The following is a 21,359-nucleotide window of genomic DNA, read 5'->3' as shown; positions in this document are numbered from 1 at the left end:
TTAGTGCCAGGTTGGGATGTTCTGCTTGGATTTTGCCCACTCCTGGCTGTAGCAAAGCTCTTGTCTCTAAGCCACAGAAAAGTCCAGGGTAAGTAAATAAATATTCTTCACATTTTACAAATGTGTAAGCCTAAGCCACAAAGAAGGCAATTTGCAAGGTCATAGTAAGAGCTAGGAATAGAATACAAGAGGCCTAGCTCCCAACCTCTTGTGCTTGCCCTACCTCTGCCAGTCAATACTGCCAGGTTAATAGTGGCTATAGATTCCCCCATTCACACATGGCTGTGCCGTACTGGTTCTGTCAGCTAGTTGACCTGTTTCTTCTGAAGGCTCTGTTGTAGAACACTTGGTTCTGCATCCCAGGAAGGGCCCCACTACTACTGAGTTGGTGTCGGACTCCACTGCAAAGTGAGTGCTCCATTTAGCTTTTATGGAATTATAACAGCTTTTTACCTCTTTTCCAAATCAGTTTTTCCATGGGAGAGGAGCACCCTTTGCAACTCAGGAACGGTAAAACCCAGTGAAGGATTATTACAGCAGTACTGTCCGTCTCTGGCCTCATACCCAGCATATTTGAAAGTTCTATCACCAACAATTCTACTTTCAAAGAATTGTGAAATGAAAAGGGGTAGTTAGTGTCTGGTTTAGACCAAAGTATGAGGTTAAGTCTCTCGGTCTTCTAACACCCTAAAATGGGGGAAAAGTAGCTTCTTCCTTGAGATCAAGTTTGAGAATCACCTCAGATTTAGTCATTACCTAGAGAGCTGCCACAGCCTCCTTAGCTACATGATGGTTCAGTAGGAACGTAGTCTAGACCAGAAGCTTTCACAATACATTTTTGGGTGGCCTCAGAGCATCGTCACTAACTCTTGCTAGTGGCTGCGCTGACCATTTTTCCTAAAATAACCAACTTTAGGAAAAACAAAATGTACCAACTTGTCCATCATTGTAAATTTATGCAGCAGGTTTTCAGACTCAGTAATAAATGTACAATTGTCTATTCTTTACTAAACCTAAACAAAATTAAAAAAGGCACTTTGTTGGCTTTTTTTTTTTAAAAAAGGTTTGCTAGCCATAAGTCTGCTGCTGTGAAAAGTGATTTGTTAATATCACTTTTCACAGCAGACTTACTCAGCCCCAGCAAGCCCTGAGACAAATTAAGCCCTGGATGGGGGAGATGGGCAGGGAGGCAGCGGGGCCTGGGGTTGGAGGCTGAAGCCTGCCCCCTGTACACCCCTGGGAAAGTGGGGAATTCACCAGCTGCCTGCCCCTCTAGTGTTTTTCCTTCAAAGGGGGGCAAGACCCAACCCCAGCTGGCAGCTGTGGGAGACTGGTGCGGAGGAGAAGGGGGCAAAGCTGTGGCCTATCACAGTGCAGGAGCCTGTGGCCACAAGAAAAGCCTCTGGTGGCCACATATGAGAAATGCTGGTCTAGGCCTATCCTGCTATTGGGCATCTGCTGTCTGGGGCAGTTATCTCCCAGCAATCTCAGTGGACAGCTAATAATTAAAACATGGGTAAGGTGAGGCTGTGGGTGTGGATATACTGCCCATCTTGAATGGTAGACAGCTAAGGTAGTCTCTGCCAGCATATCTGCTTTAGAAATGAAGGAAAAAGCTTACCTCTAGGGAAAGAATGGATGTGAAAAACTCACCCAGGACCAAATGAAAGTTCACAAGGAGAAAGTGAATGGCCATGGGTAGGGGGTAGTCACACCACAAGCCATTGTAAAGACTAAATTGTACAAGTGGAAGAGAATGGAGACAAGCCAAAACTGAAGTGTCATTTGAAATCAAAATAAAAGCCAAAGGGAGGCATGTTGGACAAAGATTTATTTTTCTAGAAAATATTTCGATAAAATTACATGTATTAAAACGCCTTTCTCCAACCCCAGCACTGGCCTCACTCCCTGCCTCAACTGCCAGAAGAATGTGCAACATTATTCGGATAGGCAAAGGGAGCCACCAATCATAAACCTTTAAAGGTGAAGTTAAATGGCAGCCGCTCTCAGCATCTGTGTTCATTTGCTTAAAACAGGAAGGTAGACAGCCTCATCTTTCCTCCATCCCCTAAAGATTTTTCATTCTTGCTAGTAATGTCTGATGCAGAGCTGGCTCAGGGCAGCCATCTGGAAGGGAGGAAGGAAAGTGGAATCAAATTCAGCTAGCTTTTAGAAGTGACTATGATCCAGGTACAGAAATTTCCCAATATTTAATCCCTTTTGAGTCATCACTACAAGCAGGTGAGATCTACCCGGAAAGTCTTCTGCAAGGCGGCCAAGCACTTTCTGCAGGAAGCATCATACCGCACATTGGCTTGCAACTTCTTCTGTTAACAGGAGTTGCCCAAAAACAGGTCTAGGAACCTGATGGCAACTCGCTATGGCTTAGTTTGAAGCCAGAGTTCTCACCAGTATCGATTCTTGCTTGGGGATAGTTCCTTTGTCAGCTCTCAAGGGGTTTATCTTGCTTGCCAAGCAGGGCCTCTCTGTCAGAAGTGCGAGGCCTTCTCTTCCGATAGGCAAGGAACTGGAAGGAGATCTGAGGAGGTGTTAAGCCTTATTTCCGTTACATAAGGTCTAGATAGGAGAAAATATGTAGCTTTGTCTAGGGAGGAAGCCTTTAGTGCCAGGGAGAAAGAGGTCGGGTTGTTTCTATGCCAACAGGTGCATGGCTACCATTGTAAAATGGGGATAATCATCTCCTTTGTAAAGCACTTTGAGACCTACAGATAAGGACTATTTCATTGTATGAGGGTAGTGACCGGAGGTCCCGAAGAGGATCAGGGACCCTTCATGCTAGGAACTATACTAAGCATTTATTGTTCCAACATTATTGTAAGAGATCACTAACACAGAGGGGAAAGACTTCAGCTGCAAAGCACAGGTTGGCTGTGTAACAGCATCAGCAAAAATCTGCCTCTGAACAGCCCTGCCCACCCACCATCCCAGAAGAGACCAGCTTTTTAATGGTTATTTGTGCAGAGCATTAGAAATAACGAGCTGGCAACACCACAGAAACTTGGGGCAGGGAGCATTACCAGAAGAGGATACAATCACATCAAGAGACAGGACCCCCAGGCTGCCAATCAGCCAGGGGACGTGATGAATGATGTAGTTGCCTTCAGCTTGCCCTCGGTCTGGGTTCTTCAGAAGCACACTTATTCCATACAGCGAGTTCCCCAGCATCACCAAAGCGAAAAGACAATATGAGACACCTTTGGTAGATTTTCTCTTGAACTGGAAGAGGAAGCCATATTAGAAGGGGCTGGAGAATAAAAGGACTTCCTTGATAGCGGAAATACTCTAGATATACCAGGCATGGATTCCCAGGTGATATGCAAAGGGAGGAGGATCTAGATGATAACTAAGCTTATTGAGTGCTGGTATCCATTGTTTGAAGGACAAGCTTCTTAGAGTGTTGGCATGCTTAGGGTCACTTGACCATGCTCTGCTGTGACCCTAGTAGATGCTCCAAGAAGAGCAGGGAAAATTAAAAATGGGAATTGTATCCTAGAGAATTGGCCAGCATCTGCATCCCTTGTTCATCTCTCTCTCGCCCCCCCCCCACTCCCCAAAGACATCCATCATAGCAGAATCCTAAATGATGGGGTGGGCTCAACAGCAATAGTCTTTCAGCTCCAGTTGTAAAATATTAAGCAAAATTAGAGTCCCACCTTTACAATGGGGAGAAAAGGCTGCTGCATGGAAGTCAAGAGGTTAAATCAATCAGGACCCATTGTGAAAATACAGAGAGATGGCCCTTGGGAAGGTTCTGGAAACAGTTGGTTATTGGCCTGGAGCCCTCTGCCTCTTGCATCAGCAGCCCTTAGGGATAAAGGAAACTCCCCTACTCCCAGCTCTAGAATCTCAGCGGAAAGGGAGCTCCTTTCACCTTCCCCCAGGGAAGATAACCCCAGCAGCAGGTTGGATCCCACCCCCACCTCCAGTGGGTCACTTACATTAGTGTAGATCTGTGGCACTCGGGAGAACAGATATAACAAGGAGGCGATCGAGCCAACAGTGAAGCCAATTATTTCCTTCTTGGTGAAAGGCTGCAGGGCAAGACATAACACCAAACTGTTATGCATTGTACAAGGCACATGCCCCAGAACTGTATCCTTGGATTTACAGGCATCTGGTGGCAGAGGTGAGGTCACATGACTGGGTTTAGCTGACCACCATATTTGGGGTTGGGAAGGAATTTTCCTCCAGGGCAGATTGGCAGAGGCCCTGGAGGTTTTTCACCTTCCTCTGCAGTGTGAGGCATGGGTCACTTGCTGAAGGATTCTCTGCTCCTTGAAATCTTTAAGCCACAAGTTGAGGACTTCAGTAGCTCAGACATAGGTCAGGGGTTTGTTACAGGAGTGGGTGGGTGAGATTCTGTGGCCTGCATTGCGCAGGAGGTCAGACTAGATGATCATAATGGTCCCTTCTGACCTTAAAGTCTATGACTGACCAAACCAGGTATGCACTGTTTTTCCACCTGGTCAATAGTTCTTTTGAGTTGCCTGGCTAGCTATTGGTTGAAACTGTCACATGACAAGATTGCCAGCTCTCCCTTTCTGTGGGACATTCCCATTTCAGACTGATTATTCATCATCTTTCTCACAAATCCTCAGCCTCCTCCCTGCCCCCCTATATCAAGAGGGGCTCACCTCCCATCCAGCCACATCCACTGCGGCAGACAGAAGAGTCCTCCCTTTAAATGTCACCGTTTCAACTGTGGATCCAGCTCTGCCCAACAAGGATGTTGCTGACACCGTTCCCAGAAAAATGAAGGCAAAGGCTGCATTAATTGGAGCAGAGACTGGGAAGAGAAAACAGAGGTGAGTTACAAAGTGCCACCAACGAGAGGGAGTTGCAGTGTCCATGCACTACACGAGGCAACCTGGATTCCAGTTAAATCTGCATCCCATCACCTCCAGAAAAATCGGGCCAGTGTCATCCTACAGAAGAGGGAGGCATCAGTTCCACAGTGGTAGGTTCAGATTTCTCTTGAAGGCAGGCCTTCCATAACCAAGTTCCATTCCTCACATGTTGGTACTGGGGAAGGGCTATGCAATGCATGCGGCAGACATTTAAACACATCACAGGTTAGCAGCGCCTGCCTTCAGTGCAGATATTTGATTACTCAAAAGTTAAAGAGTAAAGTCCCTCCTTTTGCCATTATAAGACCTCCTAGTGAAGAAAGGAAAAACTGTAGAATAAAAGCAATTCTAAAAATCTACATTGTTTCATTGTGGGTAGGTCTGCACTGAAGCCAGAAGGCGTAGCTTCCAGCTTGACGAGAGAGAGACCCTCACGCTAGCTTGATTGAGCCAGCGTGCTAGAAACTAAAGTGCAGTCATGGCTGCAGAACAGGCTAGCCAGCCCAACTATGATCCTGTCTGAAACCGTAGGCAAACACTGCGTAGCCCCTCCTGCACATGGAGTGTGGAGTATGTCAACGTGGATACTCTGTCTAAGCAGGAAGTCACGCCTCCAGCTCCACTCTAGGCACACTCTGTTTCAAGCCTGTGGCTGTATAGTTAGTACCAAGTAACTTCAGAGAGATTAAAAAACCACATTTGCTATCTCATGATAAGGCCAATTCATCCACTATGAAAAAGGAAATCATTCTGAGCTTAACATTCTTAAAAGGAACACTGCCAAGGCTAAAAAAATCCTTTAAGGTTTTTCTGTCTTAATACCACTCAACAGCACATACACCAGAATCGGGGCCTTAAGTAATTCATTTTGTGCCGTAGCCTCTCTGATTTTTGTCCCTACATGCTTGTGGGTTTTTTTGTATTCATCTTTAGCAATTTGTCTATGTTTCCACTTTTTGTTGGATTCCTTTTATATATTCAGGTTACTAAAAATGTTCCGATGGAGCCATATTGCTTCTCTCTTTTCCAGTGCCCCCTCCTATCTAAGGGGGGGGGGGGGGAGAAATCTTCTTGAACTTTGAAGTGACATTTCCGTTACTGCCCTTTTCAACAGTTTCAGGCCCAGACTATACCTGGTAAAGAAATTCATCTACCAAACCCTGTATCTACTCTTAACTCTGCCACAGATTCCCTGCAACACCTCAGGCAAGCCATGTCACCTCTTCAACCACCCCCGCAATCTGTAAAATGGAGATAATAGCACTCACTCCCTTCCTCCTGCCCTCCAAAGAGTTCACAGTCTAAATCGACAAACGGATGGAAGCTGGGTTATTTCTTGTTATGTGCAGGTGCTTTCTCTCTAGGCATTACTGCAATAACTGCTACGCTGCAAGTCACCAGGCTGGTTTTAACCCCTCACCCTTTTAAAGATATGTCTTAGTTTGTTTCCTCCTCCTTAGTGTTTCTTCTATGGCTTAATTAATTTTCATACGGTACTAAGTGACAAAGCTAGAACATAGATGGGAAAGAGGCACTATATAGGTCTAACTCTACTATAAACCAGTCCTATGGAGGAGTTCTACTTAGGCTCAAACACAGAATATCGATCAAAACACAGAGTAGTGTCTGGGGATTAGCAGAGGACCTAAAGTACAGCTGATGGCCATTAATACTACAGGAAATGCTCTAGGTGAGTGGTTCTCAAGTCGGGGACGGGCCCCCTGTGGGGGCTGCAAGCACATTTCAGGGGGTCTGCCAAGCAGGGCCAGCATTAGACTCACTGGGTCCCAGGGCAGAAAGCTGAAGCCCCACTGCATGGGGCTGAAGCCTGGGGCCCTGCCTCCCATGGCGGAAGCCGAAGCCTGAGCAATGTAGCTTTGCTGGGGCCCCTGTGGAATGGGGTTACAGGTAGTTGCCTGGCTTAGTACCTCCCTAATGCCAGCCCTGGTTTTCATATGCAGAAAAACAGTTGTGACATAGGTGGGCCGTGGCGTTTTTATAACGTTGCGGGGAGCGGCGGGCAGTGCCTCAGAAAGAAAAGGGTTGAGAACCTCTGCCCTAGGCCAGGGGTTCTCAACTTATTTACTATTGTGGATTGCATAGGCAGCTCTCTGTATGTTACGTGGACTGCATGCACACAAATATTATATTATACATACACAACCTGTATGGCCCTGATGATGTCACATGGGCCACAGCTGTGTGCTGATTGGGCCAAAGTGGCCTGCAGGCAGTAGCTTGAGAACCACTGCCCTAGGCCAGTATAGCTTTGGTTTATGCTTAGAGACAGATTACGGAAGCTCCAGGATGCTAAGAGATCAGACTCTTTACCAGGATAAGCAGCAGCTCAGAAATAGCTAGAGCTCCAGCTCCACAGGCGTTTCCATGTTTATAGATTATGTTGCAAGCCTTGAACCCAGTAAATGATTTCACTTGCTAGTCTAGTTGCCAGTCATTTTTTACTAGTTTACAGCTAACTGGTATTTACAGTATTTCTTTCTCAATACATTAGTGTTTAGGGGATTTTAAGATGGCTCTAGCCTGGAGCCCTTTGGGAATTATTTGGCTTCTTAATCTCATAAGAGAAATCAGATGCTCACCCCTGTGTGAAAGAGGGCCCTCCTATTGCTAACAGTTGTAATAGTGTAAATTCGTGATACTGCTACCCTGAGGTGTCCTTTGGCCACCATATCCCTGCTGTGCTCTCCTGGCTGAATGGGAAAGATGTTTAAACCCAGCAGGCTGCTGCTTGAGCTCCTCCCACAGCCATCTGCAGGAGGAAGCAGCTTTCAAAGTTGCATTTGCAAAATGTAAGTGTTGCCGGATTGCGTTAGTAACTATCAACTCACAGCCTCTGCTCTGGTTCTTGACTTTGTAGTAGAGGTAGAGAGACAACATGATCAAGTCTGCCAGCACGTAGTAAATGGCAGTGTAAACCTGCAGGAGGAAACACAGTCAGTCATATGGCAGAACTGCCTCCCTCAGCTCATCCACAGATGGACCCTCAGACTCTGCTCAGCCTAGCAGCTTTCCTCAATCTGATTACAGAGGATCAGCTAATGGTAGCTACAAGGCCCAGCCTGGAAAGCTCTCCCTTGGTCCAGCCAGAGGCATTGCATGCTCGCTCTTAGAGTCTCCACAGGCCACATCCAGAATGAGGGACTCTACAATGTAATAGTTATAATCCCAGTCTCTTACACAGTGCTTGTCATCAGTAGAGCTCAAAGCACTTTATAAAGGAGGTCAGTATCATTATCCTCATCTCTAAAATGGGGATAATGTAGAACTCTGGGGCTCCACTTTCACCACCCTGATCCAGCAGGAGAAAAGATGCCCTGCCCAGGATTTTCACCAACTAGCCTTGCCTCCTGTAAGAAAATGAATCACAGAGAGACAGACTATGCATGACACTGGAACAGCTCTTAGTCTTACAGAGCAAAACCTCCTTCCGTCAGGCTACAACCATGACCTAGACAGCCTCCAGAAACTCAGGGGCTCCTCTTTGGTTCAGTGCATCCTTCAGGAAGTCCACAGGGCAAGAGACGTTTCTTACCCAGGTGCTCAAGAAATTAATTTGAAAGTAAGTCAGCTGATCTTAGCTGCCTGTAATGCTGGATAGAGCAAGATACTGGCAGAGCTTAGACCCGGAGTCTCAGACTGCACACCAGCCTCTATCCTGGGTCAGATCCCTCTGTCAATCAGAAGGTGATCTTTTCTGATCAGACAGTGAGAAGGGTCTGAAGCAAAAGCCCTGAGCCAGACACGCCTGCATATTGGAGAGTTTTGGCTCCAGATCCCAACTGCATGGCTCAGGCCCATCTCTAGTTATTGTAACAATCTTGCTCTATAATAAAAGAACAGCAAGCAAAATCATGGTCATTCTTTTAATAAGTATCCTAACTCCACTCACTCCCCCACCACACACACGTGCACACACACGCAGCACTGGCTAGGGAGTCCCTGTCATACCAATGAGCTCTGTTTTCTCCTCCCTACCACCCACACAGATAATCTGGACACTAATCCTTGCCAGCCAAAATGCAAGTCACACAGAAAAACCTAAATCATTACCTGTAGTGGCAATTGATTGGCCAGGAAAGAGCCTATTAGATTTAAGGAATCTCCTCCTAGCCATCCCAGCAGGAAGTATATGGAGAGAGCCTGGTCCATATTACCTGTTTTACAGGCCTGGTAATATTGGCTGTGGAGAGAGAGAGAGAGGGAGAGTCAGTTCTACACAATCAATTCACCAGTACCCCAGTGGAGCAGAGGCCAGAGGTTCCTTGAATGTGGGACCCCCTGATGATCCGGATGCTATGTTAGTTTTTAAAACTCCACAGAGGAGTACAAACCGGCACCAGGCTAAGGGCTTATCTACGCAGGGAAATTTACTAGCAAAACTATTGCAGTCTAGCTTTATGGTACAGTTCTGCTGGTAAATTTCCTCACGTAGACAAGCCCGAAGGCACTGACTCACCTGTGGTTTTACCAGGAAGATCTGCAAGGAGCGCTTTCAGTGGGTTCCTTCCCCTCGCTATAATGTGGGCTGTGGCAGTAAGTCACATACATCAAGAATGCACAACCTTGAAACCCCACATCATTGGAGTTACTAGTACTGCTATTTTTTTCCTCTTGTGCCCTTAATCTGGACCTTGTTGAGGCTGTGGAAAACTGACTCTGCTGATCTACCAACCAATGAGTGCTGTTCTAACCCCAGAGGGCACAACTATTAATGAGGGCTGACACTGGAAGGGAAGGAGGGTATGGAGATCAACTGGCTTAATCCAAAAGTTCACTCTCTCCACTCCACAAGTTAATCACCTTTGTGCTGTGGGAAATCCAGAGCAGAACTACTTTAGTCACATAGCCCATGACTGCGGCCTGCCACCCTGCTGTCTGCCAGAACTCAGGATTATCAAGGGTGATGCAAGTGGAGAATGAAGGAGAATTGGCAGGGTTGTGTGGGAAGATGCTTGCACATCACCTGCCTGCACTGTGCATAGTGTTATCCACCTCTCACTTTCACGAGGGAAATGTTAGGTATAGTGATTAGAACAATAGCCCAAGAGCTAGGACTCTGCTTCTCTTCTTCGTTTTGCCACCAGTTCGTTGTATGATCTTAAACAAGTCTTGGTGTCTCAGTTTACAAGCCAAGCCCAACCAATGCTGCTCTGGGTCTGATCAAATTTCTAAGCCAGCATGTAGAGAAGAGACGCAGGCTACACCTCCGTGGCCACTCCCCCTTTCTGAGTCAGCATGGAGAACAGGTTTACCATACTTTGCAGTAGGGGGAAGTACAAGGTTCCACAGCTTCCCATCATAGGCAACCTTCTCAAAAAGCAGGTTTCCCTGCATTTGCCTATTGTGAGATGAAGAACTATTGTTAACTGCCAGCAAAAAGTCTGCTCAGTCTGACTCACAGTATCTGGAGCTTCACCGCAGAGGCTAAGACGGCATCAGATGATGATCCCAATCCCCAGCAGCAGCCGCAGGTGATCTGCAATTCAAACCACCTGCTGGAACCCTCCTGGGCTGGCCCTGGGGATACCCTGGTTCCTATTAAGCTGCCCCACAGCACATAGGAAAGGCTTCTATCAGAATCCCCAAGGAGGAGGAGCCCAGCAATGCACATCAGACTAGAGCATGGTTCCTGCTCACTCTTCTCTGGGTAACTTATCAGCTCAGTAAGTCTGGCTGACACAATCTGCTGATCCAGCCACATCCGTGTGGGTTCAAGAGTTCATTTCACAATGCAAACTGGAAGTCACTCAAGGCAGACATCCCATGGCTGCAAGAGGGGCAGAAGGGAAAGAAACCCCAATGTGCAAAAGGCAGGTTTTCAGGCCCACTGTAGAAGGCTACCTGTCCCCATCCCCCCCCCTTAAATCTATCCAGACAGAAATATTAAAGTCAGATAACAGGCACTGTGAAAGTTGCAGCAAGAACTTTGCTCTCCACTAGGCAGCCCCAGGTGTTAAGCAGCCCTGGTAGTTTTTTCACCATGTGATTTCCAGTGCAGCATTGTTCACCCTTCAGTGGGGTTGATGGGCTGTTCACTTCTAACAAGAGATTCCTGCCCCTGTTCCCCAAATAGGCTCTCAATGGGCTGAACCTCTATTTATTTTAAAATGGGATCCACAAACCAATGCCATAAGCACCTTCTTCTGGCTGACTTTGGAGCAGCAGGTAACTGAACATTCCCTGAGCTGGGCTAATATAGCCCCTGTCACTCCAAACTTAATACAACCCCTGTGAAATGCAGCTAGGTATGCAGCACACTGGGCAACAGGAGAAAGGGGAGGGACACTGGGGCAAACTCCCACTTGTACAAGAAGAGCCCTGAGCTCTTCAGTATCTAGTTTAGACAGCTCCTTGGTTTGTTTAGAAGCAGCATAGATGATTAGGATAGAGGCATCCTGGTTTCTGTCTCCCACCACCTCTAAACAGGTGGTCACCCTTTATTTGTGCTAAGCGCTTTAGAGATGGAAAATGCTAGATCACTTTACTGTAAATCAAGTTGTGTTGTGCGCATATCCCTGCTTAGCACAATATTTTATTCGGATTGAAGAGTTATGTATTTGAAGTAATATGCTAGGCACTTGCCAAACATTACCAAGAGCTAAGTTCCTGATAAGCTGTCAGCTGCGGGGCCATGCAGCAGCCTATTTAGCACCGCACAGGCACTCAGGCCCCTCCCCTGGCCTGAACTCAGCTCCGGACCTGCCGTGACCAGGGAAGGGGTGACCCAGCCCCAGCCAGGACCTGTCACAGCTGGGGTGCCCCTTCCCCAGCTCAACCCTGGACCTCCTGCAGCCAGGGGAGGGGTGGCCCGAACCCAGCCCAGACCTGTCACAGCCAGGGGAGGGCCGCCTATCCCACAGTCCTAGCTCAAGAGCTACTGCTTTGGGGAGAGGCGCCTCTCCACCCCCAGCCCAGGTGCTGTGCAGGGAGAGTGAGCCGGGGTGTGTGTGTGGGGAGTCCTTGCTCCCTGCCGTAGCCCTAGAGCACCCTCTTGCACCCCAAACCCATCATCCCTGGCTCCACCCCAGAGCCTGCACCCCCAGCTGGAACCCACACCCCCTGCACCCCAACCCTCTGCCCCAGCCCTGGTCCCCTAATCTCCAGCCCCACCCCACAGCCTGCACCCCCAGCCAGAACCCTTCTACCCACACCCCAAACCCCTCAGCCCCACCCCATGAATTTTGTTATGTGCACCAATATGAAGGTGATGTGTCATGCCATACATGTTTTTAAGGTCAGGCTTGACAAAGCCATGGCTCGGATGATTTAGTTGGGGACTGGTCCTGCTTTGAGCAGGGGGTTGGACTAGACCTCCTGAGGTCCCATCCAACCCTGTGATTTTTATGGTTCTATGTGCAGAAAAAATTAAAGGGAACGCTGACCAAGAGTGCTCCCTGCTCCGAATCTGCTCACTATCAGAGGAAAGACAGAGGTTGGGAAAAAGGAAATAAGCAATTTATATAGAGGTGAACTTGATTAACTATATGCAGTCTGACCAAAGCACATCTTTAATAGGGACTTAGATGTTGGCATGGCAGAGCCTAGATCAGATCCCTTGCATGTCTTCCAATAGTTTCGATGTCACTGTCCAAACAACTCACTTCTCTGCACCATGCTTTTTCTGTTGGTCTGGAGCAGACACCAGTGCACCTGGGAGGGTTATGCACTGTTCACTCCTGGCTCAGTTCATGCTTTGAGAAGCATCTATCACTCCCTGCTTACGTTTCTGAGTCTCCACACTTCATTCCACTGGGTAACGGCAATGGAAAGACATGGGCTAATTTGCCCTATGCCAAGTCCAACTGCTGCTGCCTCCCTAGGCAGCTTTTGTTCTGAATAAGAAGTTAGTTAGGTGTCCTGCTCACAGAGGGCTGATTGGCACCCACCCACTTGGTTAGGTTTTGCAGCCCAAGAACAGGCCTTGGGAAGGGAGAGTACAGCTTTGGGAGGTGAATGGATTCCACTGAGGGCAGTTGTTAGCCAAGGATGCTGGTATCACCTCAAGATCTGACCTGACCTCCAAGTCCCCGAAAGAGTGACAGCTGGCCTGAGATGGGGCTGCACCAGTGTTATAGGGGCCAGGAACAAACTGGTCTCTCTAAAGACAGGGGACCTACAATTGGAGAAAAGGGGATAAAGTCTACATGCTGGGACAGAGTGATCAGATACCATTGTGCCAGCTCTTCTCCAAGGTGCTGATGCCATTTCCCTGCTTTCCAGCTTTTGAGAGGATGGGAGTGGAAGCTTAGGAGGTGAAAATGGATGTGGCAGGGGGTGGTGTTGATAGTCCCTGATGGATTAACTGGCAACAGTAGCATCTCGCCCATTATGGGATTTGGGTTTTGTAAAACGGTTCATTGGTCGGGTGCCTAGCACACATGGGGAGATATTTGCCTGGATCTTCAAAATGTAAGTGCATGCTAGCTCTGCCCTACCTAGTACTTGCCACAGACTCTTCATAGAAAGGCTAGAACGGAGGCAAAAAACCCCCACACATGAAAGCAGTGAGAAGAGTTGCTCCTGCAGGTGGGCAGAGAACTCGTCCCTGAAAAACAAGAACTAAACTATTGGGGGAGGCAGAGCCATCAATTCCTTCCAGGAGATCCTGCCTTACGAGGGCAGAGAATGAGAGACTGCTTTCCATTAGTCACTAGCTATTATTTAGCTTAGTCAGTCACTACCCACCCTGGTCTAATTGGGCTAAGCGGGTAGCTGGGAGCTGATCGCCAGATAGACTGGGTTTAACCAGTCAACAAGGTAGTGACACATGCCTTCCAGTTACAGCAAGCACCCAGCCTTGACCCACTTCCAAATCTCCCTACTGACCGTTGTGCCTTTTATAGGGGTGTCTAGAACAGCAAGAGTGAAACAGACATGCTCATCAATTGTATGCAGATGGATTGCATTCCTAAACTCAAGAATGAGTCACTTCCTGGTTTAGGAACAGTCACAGCGGGTTAGCCCTAACATGGCAGTCCAGCCATACCCACACCTTCCCATTCCATGTGGGCTGTGGACTAAACTCATCTTCCAAGAGACTGCTGAGCTCACCCTCTTCAGACTGCTTTCCTCAGAGGTTTATGTGTACGCGTGATCTGCATGTCAGTCTGATGGGTGAGGGTGAGGGGGGGCAAAACAAGACAAAACACTGCTGATCTGCTAACTTGCTCACCACAATTTATGCATAAGCAGAAGTTCCAGTAGAGTAACTGCCTCTCTAATTGTGAAACAACCTCACTGTATATGTGTATATATATATATATATATATATATATATATACACATACATACATACATACACACACACAGTCTGTCCTTTTAACAGTTTTGATCTTGAAGGAGCCCAAAGTGTTATGAAAACTATACACACAAAGGAATCACTTCAACCACCGAGATGCACCTACCTTGTGGATGGAACACTACAGCTGTTTAACAGCACACAGCAGCACTAGCACGAACTATGCCTTGTTTTGTGTGGATGACAAAGTTGAAGCTGTAAATTGAACTACTATTCCTTCTCCACTAGCCCTCTCCCCATTTTAAACCCAGCCCTTTAAAGCCAAGACCAGTCAAGTGGCTGTGCTCAAGATCTCCAATGAAAGCTCCTGGATTTATGTTTTGGAAGCCATCACAAATGGAGAAGGACAAAACTCCAGCCAGATCTCAAATCCCCTCCACTGGGCATGCAGGACATGCACCTGGCCTGGCAGCATAAGAGTTTTACTTACGGGAAGGAAGCTGCTGCAAAGCAGAAGATGGAAACCAGACCCAACACAATACTGGCGAAGTCCCGGATATCCTGGGCACACTCACTGAACACATCCCACACCCATTGGGAGCCATTGGGACAGTCTGAGAAATTCCCTCCTAGGGAACCTTGCCAAAGCTGTGAGTCCATAGCACCGTTAGCAAGGGGCCAGCCCACCCTTGAGGGAGGAGGCTGCAGTGGTCAGACGGGAGGAGGCTGCAGTGGTCAGACGGGAGGAGGGATATCTTTGTCCAGAGCCAGACACCGAACCTGTTGGAATAAACGGGGAGAAGGAAAGAGCCTTGATTAAAAACAACAAGGGACCAGATGGCTCCTTTGAGCACTAGTTTGTTAGTTTAAAGCTGGCTCACCTTGCAATTAAACAGTTACTATCTAATGGGCGGTTAGTGGTCTAGTGGAGAGGTAGTCACAGACTGAACTCCTTTATCAGCAGGCCAGTCTCCAGAACTGTCAAGCCAGCACTAAGTTCACTATAAACAAACGTAAGGTCTACGTGGCATGTCTTTCCAGCAGCACACAGGATTATGACACACATCTTCTTGCTCAGCTTGTGCTTCTCACCAAAGCAAATGCTCAACAGATTTTTAGGAGAGTCAGGTGACTGTAGGAAGTAGATCTGGCCCTGGTCACCTGTGTTCATCAGCAATGACTGAATAAGAGATGCAGTAAGACAGCAAGGGGGCCCCTTTGCAGCTACAGAATATTTATTTCTTCCTCCTACTCCCTAGGACCTCATTTATTTTCCTTCCAAAGGAAGAGTCAGTGCAGAGAAAAGAAAAAGCAAAGGGCTGGGTTTGTTTTTTTAAAAAACTGAACCAGACACCTGAGAATCTGTCAGGCTGGCCTGGCTGACTGGCTGTGCAGAAACTCATGCTAGAGAGTCTCATCATCAAATCAACACACCCGAATTGCCTTCTCTTCATTGAAAAGACCAGCTCTGATCCTCTTCTCACTGGGGGCTCAGAAAGGGCCACTGAAGCCAGCTGAGTTAGACCAGGATAAGCAAGAAGAGAATTGGGCCCACTGTTGGACATCCACTGGCTCTGCAGAGACACGGTGCTGGCACTGGTGTGACATCAGCAATGGAATAGGCAGATCTTGCCCCTGTCCATGGAAAACTCAGGCTGTTTGTCAGTAAAGGGGCAGCCTTCAGTCACGCCAAGTTTTGGGAACAGACAAACGGAGAGTTTGAACTAGAACCAGAGGTGTGTTTCCCTCTTCTCCCCTACCCTCCCATGCCACTTTGTTCCCTCTGAAAGGCCCCATCCAAGGCAGCCCATCTCCCCCTGCATCTCTTCGCTGCACAGTAAGAGGGAGAAGACCCCAGACAGAATGCCACCACAGTGCCAGGCCAGATGATCAGAAGCAAGGGTGAGAGAACCTCCAACTTGATTAAAATTCCCCACCGAGATCCACTGGTTTAGCCATGGCTGGGAGAAAACTGCTGGCTGTTCAGTAAGTCACATCACTCCAGCCTTGGCTGAGGTATATGCCTCAACAGGAAGAGAGTGTTGCATAGCATAGAGGAGGAGCACCTGTAGTTCTGAACTGAAGTTCAAATTTACTGCTGTCCATAGCAACCCCAGAGAGCAGCATATGCAAGAAGTCAGCCAGAGGACACATGTAACCAAACTTGGGACAATTCACAAGCTATGGACTGTAAAAGCTGTTTTATCTGGCATATTGGGGGAGAATGCGGGGTGTCGATAAGTGAAAAATGCCAGTTAACTAAGAGAAAGGGAGTTTGGGTGCAGGAGGGGGTGTGAGCTCTGGGAGGGAGTTTGGGTGTGGGAAGGTACACGGGGCAGTGGGTTGGGGTGCAGGGTGCCAGATCCAGAGGAGCGCTCACCTCCGGCAGCTCCCCGCAAGTGGCAATCTGCCCTGGCTGCGCCTAAGTGGAGGTGTGGCAGCCAGCTCCGCACGCTGCCTCCACCTGCAGGCGCCACTCCCATTGGCTGTGGTTCCCAGCCAATGGGAGCTGCAGAGCTAGCACTCAGGGTGGAGAGGGGGTAGCGCATGGAGCAACCTGCTGCACCTCCACTTAGGAGCAGTTGGGACAGGTTGCTGCTTGCGGGGAGCCGCCTGAGCGCCCTCCTCCCAGATCCGGCACCTTGCACTCCCTCCCGCTGCCTCAAGTCCCCTCCCGCACCCAAACTCCCTCCCAGAGCCCCTGCTCCACACCTCCTCCCGCGTCCCAACCTCCTGCTGGTCCCACACCAAGTGGACTATGAACTGGAATTTCAACAAAGAACTGAAATGCTGGTTTATAGAGCTTTCCGGTTAGTGAAGTGCTGGATAAAACAGCTTTTACTGTATTTTGTTACCACATACTCCGTGGAGAGCTGGTCCCTATTGTGCATGAGATCACACAGAAATTGCTCCTGCACCCCCAAAAGCAACAGGGGGAGGTGAAAATTTCACAGTTAGGAATTCTGAGACATTTCCATTGGAACTCTTTTCTTCCACTAACACCCCACCATATCTTAATTAACATAGGCTAGATACAGCACTAACTCAGATCTCCACTGACTAGTGGGGATAGTGTGTTCTGACAATGAAAAGAGGTAGGCTTATTCTCTCCCTCCAGATTTATGTTGGAAGCAGGGCTTTCCCCTTCCTTTTCTGAGAAATGATTGTAGATTGAAATGTTTTCAGTATTTTGAGAGCAATCTACTGCCAGGCGAGCTACTGAGATGCCCCCAAAGCTTTAGCTACACATCACCCAAGGAGGACAGAGACAATGACTTCTCTAGCCGAAATACCTTTGTGAAAGGATCTTTGTTCAGAGTTTAGAGATTCAACTCCAGACATGAGATCAGGTGAAGCTGGTGCCAGTACATTTGTGCATTGTCAACTCTACTCAGCTGCAGATGCTGGTCAGAAAAGTTTCTATTTCTTATTACCACAACACCCAAGCCAAGCAGGGCTCTGTTACAAACCCCTAAAGTTGTTTCTTGAAGTACAGCAGCTGAAACTTGCACTTTGGCTACCCTTTGTAAGCCTGAATGACTAACTACAAGGTCTCAATTTCATACACAGCTGAGGTACCTCCTAGGTTCATTTAGCATGGTGTTTGTAATGCTTTACAAACACACTCACAGAAGATTTAAATTACACCCTATGAGCAGAAGGTGCATAGCAGCTGATCATCATGTGCCTACAGCGACTCACTTAATAATGATACTTTAACTCTGCTTCCACCAGAAGAGCTCAAAGCACTTTACAAAAATAAATTAAATCTCAAAAATACCTGTGAGATTGCTATTCCCATTTTACAGATGGGAAAACTGAAACCAAGTCTCAGGGGCTTGTTCAAAGCCAATCAGTCATAGAAGCCAGATCTCTTAAGTCTCAGGCCTATACCTGATCTATCAAGCAGACATTCAGTTGTAAGAGAAGAAAAAATAGTAACTGCGAAGCAGAGGTACCAACTGGTACTGATGGAAATACATGATGCCTACACTGCCACAGTTTAGTCACAGCTCTGTGGGGTCTAATGAGACTTGGATCTCATCCAGACTGCAAGGGCAGCCTTGGCACTGTCACAATACTTCCTCTCCCAAGCTACAAGCATACCTGAAATTTCAACAGCATCATGTCTGATGATTCAGAACTGCCCAATAAGCTCCCAAACCACAAGCACCTCGCAGTGACAGGAAAAAGTAACCTTAAAGCAAAATGAAACATAGCAATTGATTGTATTTCTAGGTTAATCTTTCATTAAATAAAATTCTGGTGTAGATGAAGGGGCGGGGAGGGGCAAAGAGTGGTTATTAAATACTAGTAAATTGGGAAAGGAGGTTCAAGTCATTCTGGTCTTCCCATAATGGTGGAAATCTCTTATCCTGTTCCTTCTGAGCTGTCTTCTACCATCTACAATTGTGCCAAGTGCTTCCAGGAACACTAGGTATTTCCTAGTAAAGCAGGTCCAGGGCAGAAATACCAGTGTAAGATTCTGCAGGTAGGCAAAATGCGCACTCCTTATTGGCATTTTGCACAAAGGGACAGAGGGCTTGTCACCCATCCTGGAATTTGGGTGACCATACTATAGTTCATCCCATTTCTCAGCCACCACAGGCCCACAAATGTCAGTTTAGGGGCCTATGAGAAACATCATTATGTTGGGATATTGGTTGATAGCAGCTGAAGTCCTGTTAGATCAGGGGTTCTCAAACTGGGGGTCAGGACCCCTCAGGGGGTCACAAGGTTATTATATGGGGGGGGTCATGAGCTGTCAGCCTCCACCCCAAGCCCCGCTTTGCCTCATTTATAATGGTGTTAAATATATTTTTAAAAAGTGTTTTTAAATGTATAAGGGGGGGTCACACTCAGAGGCTTGCTGTGTGAAAGGGGTCACCAGTACAAAAGTCTGAGAACCCCTGTGTTCGATCATCAGTTCTCTCAGCCAGAGATTGTTCCCCATCACAGGTGGGAAGGGCACACTTTTCCTGTGTTAACAGTAGTTTCTATTTATTTGGTTTTCCAGGACTTTCCATTGAATTAAACACTTCAGGATCAGCTTTCTGAGCTAGAGTCCAGTACTGACTGTTCAGCACTGTAGCTAGCAGTACCTTTGTAAACAACCCACAGCGCTAATGCAGTTGGCTATCACATGGCGTCCAGGGGTTAAAGGAAGGAGGAGCAGGGTGGGAGACAGGCTTAAAAAGTACAGTCTCTCCCTGGCTTGGGATAGCTACGGTCCCTTGCAGCTGCTTCTCCTTTCTGCCTAGCGTGGTGAAAACTCTCCCTCACTCAACCCTTCAATCTACTTTAATCTCTACTGTGCCCCGGCATGGCAAGATGCCAGTGCCAACTACGACCATGGGACAGGGGAAGAGACCATCCAATGAACCCTGCAAAGGGGGTGAAGAGAGAGAAAGGGGCTCGTCCCTGGGAAACAGTGGAGCGTCCTCCTGATCCGTAGGCAAACAGGCAGCCCCGCCCAGCGGACGAGGCAGCAGGAGACCTGGTTCTTGTCCCTGCGCACGGTCACTGACTGACCTTGAGCCAACCACGTCCCGTGCCTCAGTTTCCCCCCAGCTGTAGCGTGGGGGTAATGACACTGCTCCCCCCGCCGCACGCACGCTCTACAGCGGTCGGAGGCAAAGGCGGGCAGGGTTATGAGCGGAACTTGTGCTCGCTGGGGACGGGGAGGCGGGCGGAGAAGGAAAGGGAGAGACGCAAAGTACCGCGGGGCCGGGGCCGGGTAGCGGGACGGGTCCGCAAAGATTCAGGGGCCGCGCAGCCACCCCCGAGCCCCCAGCGCCCCCAACCCAGCCGCTCGCCAGCACCCCACCGGGCCCCCCTCACCGCTCCGGCTCCGGGCTTCTCGGCGGAGCGAAAGACGCCGCGGCTCCTCACCGCCCCCCGCCGGGCTCTTTGTCAGGCGCGGATGCCGGACCCGCCGGCTTCCCTTCCCGCCGCGGTGGGCCGACTCGCTGCCCGCCCAGCCCCGCCCCGCCCCGCCCCGCCCGCCGGGCAGGGAGCCCGGGGCGCACGGGTCCCGCGCGAGGGCCGTAATCGGGACACACATACCCCCCCCGGGCAATGCCCCCCCGTGCAGTTACCCCCCCCCCCCGCGGCAATAACCTGCACCCCCAGGGCACATAGATCCCCTCCTGGGACAATAGCCCCCCCGGGGCAATAACCTGCACCCCCAGGGCACATAGATCCCCTCCTGGGACAATAGCCCCCCCGGGGCAATAACCTGCACCCCCAGGGCACATAGATCCCCTCCTGGGACAATAGCCCCCCCGGGGCAATAACCTGCACCCCCAGGGCACATAGATCCCCTCCTGGGACAATAGCCCCCCCGGGGCAATAACCTGCACCCCCAGGGCACATAGATCCCCTCCTGGGACAATAGCCCCCCTGGGTGCAGTTACACCCCCAGAGGCAATAACCCCACACCCCCAGGGCACATAGATCCCCTCCAAGGGCAATAGCCCCCCCGGGGCAATAACCTGCACCCCCAGGGCACATAGATCCCCTCCTGGGACAATAGCCCCCCCGGGGCAATAACCTGCACCCCAGGGCACATAGATCCCCTCCTGGGACAATAGCCCCCCTGGGTGCAGTTACACCCCCAGAGGCAATAACCCCCACACCCCCAGGGCACATAGATCCCCTCCAAGGGCAATAGCCCCCCCGGGGCAATAACCTGCACCCCCAGGGCACATAGATCCCCTCCTGGGACAATAGCCCCCCCGGGGCAATAACCTGCACCCCAGGGCACACAGATCCCCTCCTGGGACAATAGCCCCCCTGGGTGCAGTTACACCCCCAGAGGCAATAACCCCACACCCCCAGGGCACATAGATCACCCCTGGGGCAATAGCCCCAAACCCACAGGCCACATATACCCCCCTCTGGGATAATAGCCCACACCTCCTGTGTGAAGTTACCCCCTCCAGGAAGGCTTACTACCTCTGAAATGCAAAAAATACCCAGCACCCCCACCCCCCAACAACAGGGCAACTCTGCAACCTCCCCCGCCCTTCAACAGCCACTTACAGTGACTCAAACCGTCATGCCCGTGGTGCGCTTGCATGGTGGGCAGACAGCTGCTATATTTTCCATCATTTTGATCTGTTATCGTTTAAACTGCAGAAGTGGGAACACTACAGCCAGCATCTTTAGCTGGACACAGAAACTTTTAACATTAGCTACCCCAGTGTATTGTGATAATAATGCAAATCTTT

General features: G+C 49.1%; 1 protein-coding gene across 7 annotated transcripts; it reads right to left on the bottom strand.

Moving 5' to 3' along the window:
• Nucleotides 1-1,813: 1,813 nt before the first annotated feature.
• SLC66A1 (solute carrier family 66 member 1) lies at nucleotides 1,814-20,247 on the bottom strand. Of its 7 annotated transcripts, none has more exons than XM_043500120.1 (10): nucleotides 19,969-20,088; nucleotides 18,235-18,325; nucleotides 15,009-15,128; nucleotides 14,618-14,907; nucleotides 8,940-9,069; nucleotides 7,718-7,805; nucleotides 4,656-4,807; nucleotides 3,960-4,052; nucleotides 3,052-3,237; nucleotides 1,814-2,539 (listed from the first exon to the last, which is right to left on the bottom strand). In XM_043500120.1, exons 4-10 carry the CDS (start codon nucleotides 14,785-14,787, stop codon nucleotides 2,444-2,446), a joined length of 915 nt encoding a protein of 304 aa, XP_043356055.1. In that variant the 5' UTR covers nucleotides 14,788-14,907; nucleotides 15,009-15,128; nucleotides 18,235-18,325; nucleotides 19,969-20,088; the 3' UTR covers nucleotides 1,814-2,443. The 7 variants fall into 7 exon arrangements, with proteins under 7 accessions (XP_043356055.1, XP_038232364.1, XP_043356057.1 ...); XM_038376436.1 differs by lacking the exon at nucleotides 15,009-15,128 and having other exon boundaries at nucleotides 1,814-2,127; nucleotides 2,410-2,539; XM_043500122.1 differs by having other exon boundaries at nucleotides 19,950-19,973.
• Between the last annotated feature and the right edge of the window lie 1,112 nt (nucleotides 20,248-21,359).

The sequence above is a fragment of the Dermochelys coriacea genome, chromosome 18 (genome assembly GCF_009764565.3).
Source record: "Dermochelys coriacea isolate rDerCor1 chromosome 18, rDerCor1.pri.v4, whole genome shotgun sequence".
NCBI classification, from domain to species: domain Eukaryota; kingdom Metazoa; phylum Chordata; order Testudines; family Dermochelyidae; genus Dermochelys; species Dermochelys coriacea.
The sequence above is the reverse complement of the archived record's forward strand: the minus strand, read 5'-3'. Positions and strand labels throughout refer to the sequence as shown.

Bases quoted from the DNA above. Each gene is read 5' to 3' on its own strand.
- SLC66A1 (XM_043500121.1), bottom strand. From the start codon at position 14,787: ATGGACTCACAGCTTTGGCAAGGTTCCCTAGGAGGGAATTTCTCAGAC. The intron at 9,070-14,617 runs GTAAGTAAAACT...CTCTCTCCACAG, and splicing joins TTTGCAGCAGCTTCCTTCCC to CCAATATTACCAGGCCTGTA. The intron at 4,053-4,655 runs GTGAGCCCCTCT...CTTGCCCTGCAG, and splicing joins TGGATGTGGCTGGATGGGAG to CCTTTCACCAAGAAGGAAAT.